Below are 17,500 nucleotides of genomic sequence, written 5' to 3'. Positions count from 1 at the left end.
AGCTTCCCTCTGATTGGTCCTTTACCTCTGTGACCCAATCTAAGCAGTGGAGATGAATGTCTGTTTACTCTCTGAAATGTTTGATGGTGGAACGAGCAGAGATTCAAACCACTGAGAGAACAAAGAGTTTGACAGAATCAGAACTCAAATTCTGGAGCTAAAGTGTCTTAACTACACACTTGTGTCAAACTTGTTTTACTCTGAAAATTCCATCAAATAAAGAGAAAGATTTACAGAAATCTGCTGTCTGACATTTATAAGAATGTATCTATTTCAGGAGAAAGATAGATTGACACGTTTTGCTCCATATGTTATATATGCTTTAGTTCATTTATGGACAAAAATCAACAACTACGTTTTTAGAAAGAGTGGGGAAATCAGTGCAGTCTTTGTTTACATGCCAATTCCTGATTGTTTTTGTTTTTTTTGGACAAAAACAACAGATGGGCAGACAGACAGGTATGCACAGCGCTCTATAAATCCAGTGAATCAGGACATCAGACCCAATCAAGCTCGAGTTTGTATCTCCAAGTAGAAGAATGTGTAAAGTGGCAGCGTTACATAACTGAATGTGTATGAGTGAAAACATACAGCACGCTAATGTCCTCCATCATGTATGCTTCATATACACACGTGACCATAAAGGAAAAATAATTCAACTTCCGTTTATCTTTTCAAACGGTGTCAGAATTCCAGGCGTTTTTTTTTCCTCGCGGAAAGCGTGGCGCGTGCATGCGGTCTCGGTGAGCGCGCACGCTGCCTGTTTGTGTGTAAGAGGGACGCGGGAGCGCGCCCGCCTGGCCGAGGAAGGTGAGCGAGTGTGTGCGGGAGGACGCGGGAGCGCGAGCAGCCGAGGATCGATCGGATTAAAGTCGATTTGAGTGAAATTAACACAAAGGAGCGAAGAGAAGCCGCGACGAGGAGCCGCGGAAGCGCCGCCGAGCAGGAAACTAACTTTAACTCTACAGCAGACATTTAAATCTCCAAACGAGAGGAGCGGAGGATCTTTATCCAGCGGAGCGGAGCGGAGCGAGCGGAGACACTAACGAGGAGTTGATTTGATCAAAGCCCGAAGTGAGCGAGCTTGTTGGGTAAGAGAGCACCGACCCGCCGTCCTTACGTCCCTGCGCTCCTGTCCATCTCACCTTCATCTCACTCGCTGCTCTCTCATCGAAATCATTCATTCTGTCTGAATAGTAAAGTTTTGCACACTTTTGAGCGCCTCTCCGCTCTAAATGCACCGTGTGAGTTTGGCTTCCAGCCCGGTACGCGGCTCGTTCGGAAGGAACCGCCGGGAAACGCGTTTGTCAGTGTTTGTTCAGCTTCTGCTTTATTTTCTCTCCTAACACAAAGTGACTGAAGGTGCGTGGAGCTGCCATGCCGACATGCTAACAATAGCAAGTTTAGCTTTGGCACAAACACACACACACACACACACACAAAACACACTCTCCCCCACACACACACACAGACGCACAAACACACAACAATCCCATTAGTGAGTTAAAGTGAACAGAAACGTCCCGGAGCGGAGCGGAGGGCTGCGGGTCGCGGCTCAGCGCGGCTCCGTGTAACTTGTTGAGTTGTAGTGAAGTGTGGGGTGAAGAGTGTGTTAGCCTGTTAGCTAATTGTGTCGGAGCTGGAGGAGACACGCGGTGGCTCAGAGGTGAGTCACTGGCCGCCTCGCAGGGAGGGTCCCTACGGAGCACACTTGGCACAAAGCACACAAACACAAGCTCCGGCACCGCCGCGCACTTAACTCGCCTAGGGCGGCCGGTGTGCGTGTATGCGGCGGTAGAGCCGCGGGAGCACGGCGGGACGGAGCGGAGTGTCCGCGGGCTCGGGGCTCACCGGACGGAGCGGAGGGGACAGAGGCCAGGCGGTCACTCACACACCGGGCTCACACGCTCTTCCTGTCCGCTTTAAACGGGCCAAACACACCACAAAGCCCCGAACTGTACCGCGGCATTACGAGAGAGCTTTGAAGTGTTGAATGAAACATATTGCTGCCATTTAAACCGAGAGGAGCAGAGCATTCTCCGCTCCTGAGCGACGGGCGAAATGCCGTTCATAGGCTAATTAGCAGCGCTAGCCGCGGCAGGTTAGCCGCTGCTAGTGCACAGAAGTTGAGCTAGCGCCTTAGCCAGCCGCTATTAGATGTGAAATATGAATATATGTTATATATGATTTTTGAATGTTTATCTGAAACATACAGCAGCGTTAAGAGCCCCAGCGTTTATCACAAAGTAGATATTCTTACTGCCGTCATACACGCGAGCAGACTCAAGTGTTCAAGGATACAAGGAGACTTTCTTTCTCTCTTCTATTTTAACCAACAGTTGTCTCATGGACTTTTCTCTGGTGCTGCAGGTAGTTTGACAGTCGTTAGAGCTGGAAGTGTTCATAATAATGTGAAGCTTGTTGATGTAAACGGAGTGTACGCTTTAATGAGAGCAGAGCGTTACGATGGAAGTATGAATAGTTTAAAAAGAGGAAAGTAAGTGGGTGAGGGACGTAGTGATGTTTCCTTTTAATGTGCCTCATTTATTAAATAAGCTTTATTGGACATGAATGAACTGAGGGAAGTGCATAGACACGACACGGAGCCGAGGGGACGCGAAGTTAGCAGCCGCGTCCTTATTGTGTTCGCAGACGCGCTCGTTAGCCCGGGGGCTAGCGGCCGACCTGCCCGAGGGCTAGCTGCCGACCTGCCCGGGGTGCTCAGCAGCTTTTGTGACCAGAAACCGAACTTTCCGCGTCTATCGCTTCGCTCTTATCGACGTTTGTCGCCGGACCAGCTTCTTCGCTTTTCCACTTTTGTTCCCAGACTTGTTTGGGGTTCTTCCGTGTCCGATCAGTGTAGTTCGGTCGCCGCCGCACTTGTTACTCGGTTTGGACCGGGTCAAACTCGGCCAGAACACCTGCCGCGTCCCGGTAAACACCGCGCTTCGTTTCGTCTGTCCACGTCTCTGCTCCTCCGGCTCCATTACGCGCCTGTGAGCGGCCGTGCGGGTCACTGCCGCTCTCTCGCCTGTTCAGCTGCGCTAAAACCTCCCGAAGAAGCACCGGAGCGTTATTTACCCCATAAAACTCAACTTTTCTTTCCTTATTTTACGAATAATGAAACGCGTGGGGTTCAAATGTGAATCTTTGTTTCCCCCCTGCTGCTGCCACCAGTCTGTGTGCGAGCCAAGATGGCAGCCAGTCAGAGGGCCACGGAGAGATAAGAGGCCCCGACCACACACACACACACACACACACACGGACACGCAAACACAACAGATGTTCGGCACCATTGTGGTCTGTCTCTCTGTCTCTCTCTCTCTGCCTGTCTGTCTCTCTTCCTTTCTTGTGGTTGGACTTTTCTGTTTAACCACAGAAGCCTCCTTGATTTGTTTAATCTGGACCAAACTGGATCAACATTTTCATGATTGTGATGCTAACACTGTTTCCATGCACTTTAAAGTGACTTATTTAAACTTAGATTTTGCTGCATTGACGGCATTCTGTGTTTTTAAACACTTTGTCATGTAAACTTCTTAATGCCGTTGAACTGGGCACAGATCAAAGTTTGTTCACTGAGTAACTGGCTTAGATGATGTTATTGTAAAGCAGGTTAGTTGTAAATCTAAGGACGTCCCCACCTCAGTCATGTCACTATATTATGATTGAACATCTGTGCTGCATGTAGATGTTGTGACTTCAGGTGTAGGATTGTTTGGCCCCGTTTACACTCGGTGGACACTTCTGGGTCTTCACATTAAACACAGGTTAAATGTTTCTAATGCTGTTCCAGGTGCACCGAATCAAAGCCTGAGTGTGTGTGGTTAGTGTGATCGGGACCCCAATGGGATCCAGGTCTTATTAAAGAGAGCCTGTGTAAACAGAAGTGGTGTCAGTGGCCTTGAAGGCGTGGCTGTGTGAGTAGATCAAAGTGTTCTCCAACCAAACATATATCAATAATCAGTGATTCAGTTTGCAAAGTCTGAACCTTCAAATGTTCTTTATACTTAATAAATACCCAACCAATCATCTAAATCAGAGATAAGCTGTTCAGTAGTCATTCCAGTGTCTCCATATCGTCAGGGACGACCTGAAACCATTACACTTAAATCCAATGCACTGGTGTGAAGACTTTTAGGCTGGAAGGTTCAGGTTATTCAGTGAATTTGTTGCTCCAAAAACCTTTTATCTTCCATTTTGGACCAGAGTCTGCACCGTCGATGTCACCAGCGCAGCCTCCTGATATCCCAGCATGCACTGTGGCCACGCTGTATGAAGCACTGGTGTGATCTCAGTCAGTGAAGTAAAGTAATCACATCTGATCTGCAGTCAGTGCCAGTTCATCCTGATTTCACACAATGGTGCGTTTATATTTCCAGTGTTAAGTTTCCAGCATGAATCTTGTTTCTCCATTACCCTGTCCCATCCAAACAAACGTCTCTAAAGTGTCCTGCATGTGTTGATGCCCATGTTGAGGTCTGGGCTTTACCTCTCTGCTCACGTGCATCACGCGTGTTTCACTGTGGAACAATTCAACTGTAAGTCCAGGATTTCATCTTGAAGCTGGGTTGCTGAGAGGAATTGACAAATGCATAAGGGTGAGATGTGTTGAGCCCCGGGCCACAGCGTCTCTCTGCTGCCACTCCAATAGATAGTTTGTCAGTATATAAGCATTATGATCATTAATATGCCAGGTCAAAGGCTGCAGCCAAACATTTGAAACGCGATGCCTCGGATGTTAGTGGGAAAGTCAAAGTTGTGTGTTTTGCTCCTGCGTCACAGCCGCACGCTGCAGAGGACAGACAGAAGAGATCAGTTCACCTCCTCAATATGTCTGCAGCTGCATATAAACACACACATACACACACACACACGTCACTGGCTCAACCTTACATGTGATGAAGGTGCTGAGTTAACCACGCCTCCATAATATGATGCTGTTTATGGATACACTGTGTGTGTGTGTGTGTGTGTGTGTGTGTGTGTGTGTGTGTGTGTGTGTGTGTGTGTGTGTGTGTGTGTGTGTGTGTGTGTGTGTGTGTGTGTGTGTGTGTGTGTGTGTGTGTGTGTGTGTGTGTGTGTGTGTGTGTGTGTGTGTGTGTGTGTGTGTGTGTGTGTGTGTGTGTGTGTGTGTGTGTGTGTGTGTTACACGTTTCTGCTCTGGGGCTCATATTGTCGGCACCCTTGTCTCAGTGAGCTGGTCTAATGTCTCTGCCTCTGTCAGCTGGTTGGTCTTCCTCTCTTGAGGCTGCTGCAGGTCTCTGTGCCCGATCCTGAAGTCGTGTTGACCTGATCCTTATGAGATCAAGCCGTAGTGTTTGTTTACGTTGTCAAATCATAGTCATCAAATCAGCCTGAGTCTCTGAGTAAAGGCTAAGTATGGACAGTGTTCTGTTGAGTTGGCAGGCTGAGTGCCTGGTTTGTTGTGGTGGCCATTTTGTCTCTTCATGTGTCTGATAGCAGGACTGGAGCTGCTGTCTGTCTCCATCTCTTTCATCTTTCCACCAAGCCACCCCCACCCACTCTGCCATTACATGATCTCCCCCCTCCCCCTCCTCTCTATTCCTCCATCTCACCCTTTCCATCCCTCCCTCACTCGGTTTCCTCCACATTTCCAGCCAAAAGGTTAGCAGGGGTTTTTAGCACCACAGTGACATTAAAAAGTGAGTGTCATCGCTGCCTCTCACCTGTCTGCCCCCCCCCCCTTCTCGTGTGTGTGTGTGTGTGTGTGTGTGTGTGTGTGTGTGTGTGTGTGTGTGTGTGTGTGTGTGTGTGTGTGTGTGTGTGTGTGTGTGTGTGTGTGTGTGTGTGTGTGTGTGTGTGTGTGTGTGTGTGTGTGTGTGTGTGTGTGTGTGTGTGTGTGAGATGGCGTGTCAAGAACCTTTCTGATTCGTGTGTGTCTTTTAATCTCCTCTTCACCCTCCGTGTGTGTGTGTGTCTCATCTTCATGCTCTTGTTCTGGTTGAAGCTCTCTGCTCAGGAATGAATGGAAGCAAAATGGGAAAAGTGTAATGTTGACATGAAACAGGTTTAGTGTCATCAGCTGTAGAGTGGCGTCTTCACCAAAGGCTCATCCTGGCCCGTTTGGCCCGGCCTGGTTCTGCCCTGGCCCGGTTCTGCTGGCCCACAGTCCTTCAGGTTTTTAAATTAAACATCCACTTTACAAAGCTTTCCTAATTCACCACAGCCCCAATCGCGCCCAGGTTTGATTGATCTGGACCAGGATATGATCACAATAAACACTAACAAATAAGAACCACATGTTCAAGTGGACTTCCAGGTTCTCTAAAATAGAGACCAAAGCCCTGACTCTCCACTGAGGGGTGCTGTAGCACTGGGCCATTGGACGGTAAAGGAAGGGGGTAGTTACTCTCCTCAGCTAGATGAAGTCCCTCCCTGCTTCCCCGTACTGGAGCAGCTCCGTAAAGACTGCAGCCGAGCATCAAGCGCCCCTTAGCCATAACTAGAGCAGAGGCAGAGCGCTAAGCTTGGCAGGACTGTAACCCTGAGGCATTATGGGTAAATTAAAGGTGCCACGAGTATCTCCACTGGGGAGCTCGGGACAAGGAGACGCATGCAGACGGCCTACAGGTCTCTAAGGGCTTTAGTCTCCTGGGTCATCAGGGCAGCTGAGGTCAACCAGCAGCTTCTTGGGCCAGACGCCGTTCATGTCCTGGTCCTGAACTTTACAACGGATCACTCTACAGTCCCAGTCTTGATTTGTCCCCATGTGATCAGCATCAGAATGTGAGGAATGTCAACGCTCCACATCATGGTGCTGCTCTGCCTGGGTCATCGGGTCAGATCCTCTTCATCTCTGTGCTGGAGACACAGGTGGAGAAGGTGACGTCCTGAGCACAGGTCAGGTCAGAGAGCACAGGTCACCTGAGAGAGCACAGGTCAGGTCAGAGAGCACAGGTCAGAGAGCTCAGGTCAGAGAGCACAGGTCAGCATAGTGTTTGGAAACTCTTTTACTGACACACACACACACACACACACACACACACACACACACACACACACACACACACACACACACACACACACACACACACACACACACACACACACACTACAAGAACACAATCACAGCTCCAATCAGAATGGTTGTGTCAACATAATGTATGCAGATCTTCAGGAGAACCAACACACACATACACACACTGTCAGTCCTTCTGTCCCCCCCCCCCCCAGTGGTTTTTCCGACCACATGGTAAAAGCAGAGAGCAGATTGGATAAACACAGCCCTTTCCTGCTGACCCCCTCCTTCCTACACACACACACACACACACACACACACACACACACACACACACACACACACACACACACACACACAGTCCATTAACGGAGCAGCCGTGCGTAAAATAACCAGATTTTCTCTAGCTTCAGTGCGTCTCTCTTGATCCCCCACCCCACCACCCCCCCTTCCTTCCTTCCGGGCCTCAAATCCCAAACTCCAGGCCCTGCATCTCTCACTTAAGTGTAATTACACACACACACACACACACACACACACACACACACACACACACACACACACACACACACACACACACACACACACACACACTCCTGACCTCTGTGGGAACAAAGGTAGAAATTATAGTTCCTCAGATCCTTCTGCTCTTGTGCTGAAGAAGGTGTGTGTGAGAAGATGAGTTCAGATTGAGCAGGTTGTCCACGTGCGCGCATGCGTGTGTGTTGTGTGTGTTTGCTCTGTGGCGATGTGTGTGAGCTTCTCAGGGGAAACGTGGCGTTGTTGACATGGCAGAGATTTCCTGTAGTAAAGCCTGGAGGCTACAGATGCTTTAGCTGACACACACACACACACACGCACACGCACACGCACACACACACAGGCTCAGTGATCACATGACCTGTGATGTCACCACAGGTCATGTGATCTCTTGGATTGGTGTTGAAGTCCCAGCAGCTCAGCGCTCTGTGGTGATGTCATCGCCCTGTGATGGGACTGCAGCCCTATGGGAAGGCGAGATGTTCCTTTGGGACATACGTGTACATCACACGCATGTTCATATGACGGAAGTGTTTTAATCATTTTCATCATGATTGACTTCAAAGAAAATAAATCTTTAGTGGACTGTTAGAAGAGATCAGCACTCTGAAGTGTGTGTGTGTGTGCACACGTGTGTGCGTGCACGTGCGTGTTAAGCGCCTCAGCCATTGATGAGATTTGGCATGTAAAGCGTCACTCTGACTGCTCACCTAATGTCATGGCATCAGAACCAAACCGTCCGTGTTCATGTGTGTGAGTTCATCTCTTCAGTCTGGAACTCCATATATGTGCATACTTCTTGTTCTACTGAGCTCATGCCAGTCAGCATCTCAGATAATACCTGGTGTCTCAGCAGAGCTGCAGTCTTAAACGTGGAACATTCTCAGTGTTCCTCAGTCAGATGGTTCAGTCCCTCAGTCAGATGGTTCAGTCCCTCAGTCAGATGGTTCAGTCCCTCAGTCAGATGGTTCAGTCCCTCAGTCAGATGGTTCAGTCCCTCAGTCAGATGGTTCAGTCCCTCAGATGGTTCAGTCCCTCAGATGGTTCAGTCCCTCAGTCAGATGGTTCAGTCCCTCAGTCAGATGGTTCAGTCCCTCAGTCAGATGGTTCAGTCCCTCAGTCAGATGGTTCAGTCCGTCTTGATTCCTCCAAAGATGTATTAGAGTCTTACTTCCGCTCAGATGTGCTTACAAGAAGTTTCCTTTAGTGGTTTAGTGTTTGTGTCCATGTGACCTTTGACCTTTCCTGGGGAAGTTGTGCTGGTTCTTAGCAGCCTGCACCAGAGGAGAGCAGAAATGCAGCTCTGGTTACTGCTCTGCCTCTCTGTGAAGCTCTGACCTTAAGTCGGTGTAGCATCGCCCCTTAAGAAGTGACTTAAATGTTGACCTCTTACCTTTGACCCTGAACCCTCTGTATGTTGTCATTGATCACACACACACACACACACACACACACACACACACACACACACACACACACACACACACACACACACACACACACACACACACACACACACACACACACACACACACACACACACACACACACTCTGTTGCTGTAGGGATTCAGCTTTAGGGGAAGTGATGTGACTCAACTCTGATCTCACGTTTCCTCATGGCTGCGGTGACATAAGAACACAAACGTGTCGGCACTTCACACCGTGTTTGTGACTCGGGGCTTCTTTATGAGAGACTCTCTACAGTTGGACGTTAACTCCTGACAGAGCTATAATATTTGGAGGGCAGTTTGAGGTGTTTCAGGTGTGTTTGAAGTAGAAAAGTCAAAGTGCTTTGCGTGGACAGTGGTGTGTCTCTATAAACACAGTATAGATCAGACATGGGCAAGCTACGGCCCGCGGGCCATATACGGCCGTCCGGCTTTTCAATCCGGCCCGCCGAATTATTATAATATTATAAAATTATTTTTTATTTTAAATAAACCTCATTCGTTTTTACAATTCCCGCGTTTCCCCAATAGATGGCGCACTTCATAGACATTGACTGTAATACTCCCTCCTTCACTTCTTCACTTTGCCCTACGAGCCCTTCTGTGAAAATGAGCGGATCAAAGAAACGAAAAGTGGACAGTGAGTGTTGAGTGTTTAATACGGAGTGGACAGCAAAATATTTTTTCACCTAAGTCCGATCAAAGGCTGTATGCCTGATGTGCTAAGAAACTGTCACGGTTTTCGAAGAGTACAACATCAGCTGGCAAAAAAGGGAGATGAACACTGTTCTCACTGAAACTGAACATGAATTTCTCTACTGTTTATTAAAATAAAATGTAATTAAAATAATGCATTTGGAAAACACTTTGTACAATGAGACTTGTATATTTATGCTTTGCTGCCTGTTAAAGGCCAAATACTTTCATATAACAGCTTTTACATGTCATTTATATTAGTTCACACAAACACTCCATCCATCCTTGACTGGCTCGGCCCCTCTGTCAAATTTTAGAACCCATTGTGGCCCGCGAATCAAAAAGTTTGCCCACCCCTGGTATAGATACATGTATAGATACATGTATAGATACATGTATAGCTCCTCCCTCAGAGGGACCCTCAGGGCCCACACCTCAGGGCCCACACACTACATCCACACTGCTCCAGAACATTCATTTATCTGTCCAAACGTCTTCTCACTTGTATTTCCACAGCCTATTTGAGAACGACCCAAAAGCCCCAGTGTACCGGTTCTGCAGATGGATCCACTCTCAAGCTTCCTGTAGCGTGGACACATAAAACAAAGATCCATTTTAGTGTGGATGAGGCCAAAGCAGTGACACACACACACACCCTCCCCCACCTCTGATCCCATGGACACTTACACACATACGCATGCAGAGGATCTCCTTCCCTCTCGTAGTATGGCATCAAAGTTTAAAATGTGATTGTAGAGTAGTTAAAGTATATCAATGTAGTAATGTTAAGGAGCTCCTTTGTTCTATATGTGAACAATACATGAACGTTTCAACGCCGTTACAGCTGGACTGCTGCAGAGGTAGCAGGTGGTCCGGCACATCTGCCAGCACCGACCACCACATAAAGGCAGCAGGCCGGTGACTGGCTTGTGGTCCAGCGAGCTGAGTGGTTAACTGTTTGGTGACCGGGGTGCTGAATGCTCTGTGGCTTGCTGGCTGGCAGCTGCTGTTCAAACAGAGCTGCATCTGCTGGGGCTTTTGTTCTAACACACACACACACACACAAACACACACACACACACACACACACACACACACACACACACACACACACACACACACACACACACACACACACACACACACACACACACACACACACACACACACACACACACACACACACACACTCACACTCTCAAAGACTGAGTGTTTAAAAGAAAGAAGTCCTTTTGTTTGATAGTGAAATGGAGGTGGGGGAGGGTTTGGGGAGAGTGCCAATGTGAAGTGTGTGTCTGTCTTGGGGTGTGTGTGTGTTCGCTGCTAAGTATGCACCAACTAAGCTACTGAAGACATCCAATCATATATTGTGTAGTTTGTGGGTTAACATGTCCTCGTGTATGTGCTCACCTGCAGAGAGATGGATCTGTACCTCAGCTCACTTACACGACCACATTTAGATTAACTTTGTCATTTTCAGCTCACGTCTGATCTGGGTCACTGACGTTGTTTTACCTGAAGCTGTATCATTGTGCAGATATTTGACCTTCATCTACATGTTGATGGTTTGTTTATGTGGACTCACTGTGGACTCTCCACTTTTACTGCAGGAACCTGAACCTGGGCCATGGAGTAGAAGACTTTGCATTAGCAGCTAGCTGAGAAGCTCCTCACTGCACAACAGACCTCCCTCCATCTCGTCCCTCCATCTGCGGGCCCCCCAACCAGCCATGGCGGACCCCGGGATGTTGAGTTTGTTCGGAGACGACGCAGGGCTGTTTTCTGATGGATTAGATGGTTTAGGAGACTGCTTCCCTCAGCAGCCTACTCCTGGCCAGTCCAACCCTCTAGTCCAGCAGACAAATCCCTCCCTGGGCCACGAGCACCAGGGAAACAGGGGTTACCATCAGGGGCTCCTTCATGCCACTGGTCCCGGTCCAGGGCAACCTAAAATGGGGCAGCTGTACGACCACGGCCCCTATACAGGCTATGAGCAATCCAGTGCCCCTGGAGGACGGATGATGGCCCAGAACGGTCCTAGCCAGGGGCCGCCAAACGTTAACGCAGCCATGAATGGCATGTCAGGCCACTATCATAACAACCCCGCCAATTCTGGAAACCCCCATCATGGTTATGCAGGTGATTCTGGGGGGGGAGGAAATGGTGGAGGAGTGTGGAGCCAACAACAACAACAACAACAGCAACAGCAGCAGAGTAGATCCTCCTATCAGCAGCCTCCAACACAGCCAGGGGGTGGGCCCAACCAGATGGGCGGGTATCAGATGCCTCAAGGCAACTATGGTGGTATGCAGGGCCAGCCGCCCCCCAACGCAACCCGTGTAAACCAACACTACCCGCCGCAGGGCATGGCCCCACCTCCTGCTCAGGACCCAGCTCACTACCTGGGACATGTTGGAATAGGGGGGTCCCAAATGAGACACCCCCAGCCTCAACCCCAACCCCAGGGATTCCCTAACATGGGCCACACACCCCGATACCCACACTCCCCCTCCCGACAACCTCCACACCCGCACCAGCACCAGCAAGGCATGGGGGGGTTTGGGGCTGGCCAGTACCCAGGCTATCAGGGTCAGTATGGAGGCATGGGGCCTGGGTTGGGCCAGGGTGGAAATGCTAACACTAGCCAGGCCATGGGAGCAGGGCAGCTGGGCCAGAGGTATAACCAGGGATCAGGCTCAACTGCTGTGCAACAGGGACAGCGATACACCCCTGGACCACACCAACCCCAACCCCATCAGTCCCATCCTGCCCAGATGCAACAGCAGGCGGGGCAGCAGGGCCAGCCTATGCACCCCCTAACCCACCCACCGCACCCCCAGAATCTGCCCCAGCCTCAAAATCCACCACAGTCCCACCTTGCTCCTCCAACTCAGGGATCTTACCCCTCCCCCTCATCCATGTCCCCTATGCGGGTCTTGGGAACGTCAACCCCCCCTCCCCAACAGGGAAGACCCCCAAGCACAGGACTAGCTGGGCCCACAGACGGTTCAGGGTACACGACTCTGCAGTCTCCACCCAATGCTTTGGCCCTTCCACAAAGAACCCCCCCAACTCCCCTATCTGCCTCCCATCCTCAGTCTCACCCCCAGCACCAGCAACCGCACAGCATCCCCCCCACTGCAGGGCAGATATATCCTGGCATGGGGCCACAGCGGGGGCCCCAGATCTGCCCAAACAGGCCCCAGGTCCAACCACAGCAAGGTAAGCCCCTCCAGGACACTGCTGACCTTCATTTCTTCTTCTTATCGTCCTCATAAAACTTCATCAGCAAGTTGTCCATGTTTGCGTTCGATGATGTTGTTGAATGAGTGTAGTGATGAAGATGAGCAGTGAACGTGTTTGGTCTCTGATAGAGAAATGAGCCTCATCATGTTCTAAGAGCATTCAGAGAAACAGGACTCAGCTCAACCTGAGCTCAGCTGATGATAACAGGAACCAGAGTTACCATAGCAACTACATGCGGTGGCCCAACATGTCCTCTCCCTCTCCTCTTCTTTTCTCCAGCCGCTCCTCTGCTGCACAGCTCCCTTTGCTCCTCTTCTTTACATGTGGACCCTCAGACGGCTCTACTCTTCTTCTCTCTGTCCTCTCACTCTTCTTCTGCAGTCTTTATGTTTTGCTGTTGCTTTGCGCCTGTACCTTCTTTTTTTCCTCATTCAACACCCCCGGCCCCAACCAGGCCACCAGACACTGACCTCAGGTCCTACGTAACCATTAAGTCTGTTTACATCATTTAAGGAGTGCTTCTTTATTGACTTCCCATAAACGTGTTCATTACACATTTTAGAATGAGTAACTTCAGACTGTGCAGGTCGGTGCAGGCCAGGCGGGTGTCGCCTTTGATTCCAGATGTTCTCGTTCCAATGATTGTTTGTGTATAGAAGGTAAACATGCATTTGTCATGGTGCCCCCCCCCTCCTTCCCCACAGCCAGGAAGTGGAGCAACTCCACCAATAGGAAAGTTGAAACATGTCTAGGTGATGGAGTCTGAGCTGTTCTGTATTTGCTCACGTGTCTCTTCTCCTCCATCAGGACCTCACGAGGCTCCGGTCAGTCAGGGGGGGGACCAGCGTCTGCTCCAGGCCCAGCAGCAGGCCTCTCGAAGCGGGCAGCCACCCCAGCCCGCTGCCCTGGGCTTCCAGGGTCCCGTTGGTCAGCACGGAGCCCCGCCTCCCAACCAGGGTTTAGCCCCGTCCACACAGAGCAATCAGACGCAGCAAGCACATCTGCCCCCCCACCCTCAACACCTGCAGAGCACCCCACCCCACAGCCAGGCCTCCCACCCGTGGGCACCTCCGGCCTCCCACCCACTCTCCTCACCCCCCCCTCACCCACAGAAAGTGCCTCACATACAGGTGAGCGCAACAACACCTTTTTTTCATGTGTGGGTGTGTTTATTGTTCCCGTGTGTGTGTCGGGGGTGGGGGGGGTGTTTGTAGTTGAAGAGAAGAGATTGAGTGTGTGTGTCATGACATTTGAGAACACAGCGGTGTGTGTGTGTGTGTGTGTGTGTGTGTGTGTGTGTGTGTGTGTGTGTGTGTGTGTGTGTGTGTGTGTGTGTGTGTGTGTGTGTGTGGTGTGTGTGTGTGTGTGTGTGTGTGTGTGTGTGTGTGTGTGTGTGTGTGTGTGTGTGTGTGTGTGTGTGTGTGTGTGTTGCCCTTTGTCTCCACACAGTTGTGCTTCCGTGTGTGTGTGGAAATGGATTTTAGCAGCTGTTTGTTTCCTGTGAGCTGCGTGACGCACACACACACACACAGGCAGGCGCCACCAGCATAATCTCTCCTCCCTCCCTTCCTTTCTCACTCACCTCCCCCCTCTGTGGAGGAAACCTCCCTTCCTGCCCCCATCCTTGTCTCCTCTCCTTCCGCTCTCTCTCGTCCATTTCAGACATGTCAACTCTCAGTTAATGTTGTGGAACAGCATGGGGGGGGGGGGAGGGGAGAGTAAATGGTAGCGATGAAGAGATGGTAGAGGCATTTCAAATAAACTGAAGATCCAAGTTGATTGTGTGTGTGTGTGTGTGTGTTGCACTGTTGCTGCTTGCGTCACCTGCCCCCCCCCCCCCCCCCCCCCCCCCCCCCCCCATTAGCTGGTGTTGTTGCTCAAAGCCCCTCTCTCCACTGACCCATTCCTACACAATAGCCGCCCTGTGGCCACACACACACACACCGCGTTGCTGTGTTTGAGGTTGACATTTCAGCCATCACACTTCATTTATCCAGCACTCCTGACCTACATGCCAGGTTGACTGGTGAGCCTGCTGCACAGGCCACACACACGCACGCACGCAGTTGGTGTGGTATGGGATGGCAAATGTGCCTGGAAAAAGTAATAGCTTAGCTAGCATGGTACTTGTAGGTGTGTGTGTGTGGGGGGGGGGGGGTCTGTGCCTCATAATGCACTTGTTAGAACACACACACACACACACACACACACACACACACACACACACACACACACACACACACACACACACACACACACACACACACACACACACACACACACACACACACACACACACACACACACACACACACACACCCCCCAAGCCGGTCAGTCAGTCATGATGACTGTATGTCTGGTACTCTAAGCTCCATCTGCTCACTTAGCATGGTTATCTCACACACACACACACACACACAGCCTCTGTCAGCAGCTCAAGGTCACAGCTCTGGTAGAGTGCTGCGCTGTGACCTTTATTCTACATCTCTCTCTCACACACACACACACACACACACACACTCTGGGTTGCGTGCAGCTCTCTGGTTGACATATAGCGTGCCTGTCTGGCCCCTCCCCCCTCCTGTAGCATCCTGCTCCTGTGGGTCTGCAGCTCTGAGGAGCTGGTAGGAGGTTAGGAGCCTGATGGCTGCTTTTGCTTTGCAGCGTCTTCACATTGACATGCATCATCATCATCATCCATCATCATCATCATCATGCTTTGCACAGGAGCTATCATCTCTTCATCCTGACGTGTGGACATGTGTGTGTCTGTCTCAGGTAGATTCAGACACACACACACTCACTCAGGTCTCCACAGATCCATCGTCTCCTTCAAAACCCACATTGTGTAATGAAGGCAGAAGTGGGCGTGGCTATCAGCAAAACCTCTCATTTAAATCCATTTGCGCTCAGGAGAGCGGAAGGATTTGAGGAAAAGGATCTAAAGCTCAACTGAGTTGATCAGGACTGTGAGGTGAAGTGGGCGTGGCAGCTTCCTGTCACATGTCTGTGCTGCAGCCTGCTCACCTTTCAGACTGGAGGAGCTCATCATCATCTGGGCCACACACACACACACACACACACACACACACACACACACACACACACACACACACACACACACCCAAAGCCCTCTAGGTAGAGCAGGAGGACCGCTGCACAGGTTCAGACTGTTGGTGTCCTGATGAAGAAGATTCCTCTTCCTGTCACAGCGGCGCTCCATAGTGAGGTGACGGCGTGACATCAGCCTGAGCAATCAGCCGCTCCATGACGCTCTGTTTGTGTCAACGCACAGTGTGATTGATTAGAGCAAAATGAGGTTGAGGACAAAGCAAAAGGTTGCTGATGTAACCCTGCAGGAGAGAGAGAGAGAGGATGGAGGGAGGGAGGGAGGGAAGGTGAGAAGGGGGAGGCATGACAGAGGAGGAGAAGAACAGATCTCCTTTTGTTCCATCCTTGGGGAGTGTTAAGTGTTTCTGCTGGGGAGATTAACCCTTTGTCTCATCTTCCTCATCCCTCCCACCATCATCTTCCTCATCCCTCGCTCTCATCTTCCTCATCCCTCCCTCCATCATCTTCCTCATCCCTCGCTCTCATCTAACTCATCCCTCGCCTATCAACTTCCTCATCCTGTCGTGTGTGTGTGTGTGTGTGTGTGTGTGTGTGTGTGTGTGTGTGTGTGTGTGTGTGTGTGTGTGTGTGTGTGTGTGTGTTGTGTGTGTGTGTGTGTGTGTGTGTCATTGGTGTGATTGATTATCTGTGAGCTTGGCAGGAGGACAGATTTATCTCCTGGCACAGCATCCACCTCAGTCGCTCTCTCACACTCCTGTGTGTGTGTGTGTAAATAGCTCAGTTACGTGTGTGTGTGTCAGCAGGTGTTTGTGTGATGTGTGACCTTGCAGTAGTTTGTGTGTGTGTGTTCACTACATTAGTATTCACTTGAAGGTTGGACCCCCCCTTACACATTGTGTGTGTGTGTGTCTGCTGCCATGGCATTTTGCTGTTAACTTGCTGATGCTCTCACACACACACACACACACACACACACTCACACACTGACATGCAAAGTGCACATGAGCATTCCACATGCACACACACTCTCAAAGGTACAGGCTCTCTCTGCTGCTCTCATATGACACACACACACACACACACACACACACACACACACACACACACACACACACACACACACACACACACACACACACACACACACACACACACACACACACACACACACGCACACACACACACACTCAGTCCCTGGCTGTGCCTTTTTGAAGTATGGAGATAATTTATTCGTGACATGATGCCTGATTTCCCATCTGCTACTGGGACCCTGAGCAGCTGGAGAGAGGAGAGGGAGAGAGGAGGGAGGGAGGGTGAGAGAGAGGGAGGGATGGAGAGGTTGGAGGGGGGAATGGAGGAGAGAGGAGGGAGGGAGGGATGGAGGGAGGGGGAATGGAGGAGGGAGGCAGAGAGGAGGGAGGGAGGAGAGGGGGAGGGATGGAGGGATGGATGGATGGAGAGGCAGCTGGAGACACTCCCAACAGCTGGTTACCAGCTTCCTGTCACAGAAAGCTC

General features: G+C 50.4%; 1 protein-coding gene across 1 annotated transcript in view; it reads left to right on the top strand.

The window, feature by feature from the left end:
* The first annotated feature begins 808 nt into the window (after positions 1 to 808).
* chd7 (chromodomain helicase DNA binding protein 7) overlaps positions 809 to 17,500 on the top strand; it is a 44,710-nt gene continuing 28,018 nt past the window's right edge. The window contains 3 exon segments of the mRNA XM_076138843.1: positions 809 to 1,091; positions 11,278 to 12,889; positions 13,721 to 14,043. Coding sequence (XP_075994958.1) covers positions 11,398 to 12,889; positions 13,721 to 14,043 — 1,815 coding nt within the window. The 5' untranslated portion in view covers positions 809 to 1,091; positions 11,278 to 11,397.

Source organism: Genypterus blacodes, unplaced genomic scaffold, assembly GCF_046128005.1.
Source record: "Genypterus blacodes isolate CSIRO-AG114 ecotype Tasmania unplaced genomic scaffold, CSIRO-AGI_Gbla_v1 ptg000404l_1, whole genome shotgun sequence".
In the NCBI taxonomy this organism is placed as follows: domain Eukaryota; kingdom Metazoa; phylum Chordata; class Actinopteri; order Ophidiiformes; family Ophidiidae; genus Genypterus; species Genypterus blacodes.
The sequence above is the reverse complement of the archived record's forward strand: the minus strand, read 5'-3'. Positions and strand labels throughout refer to the sequence as shown.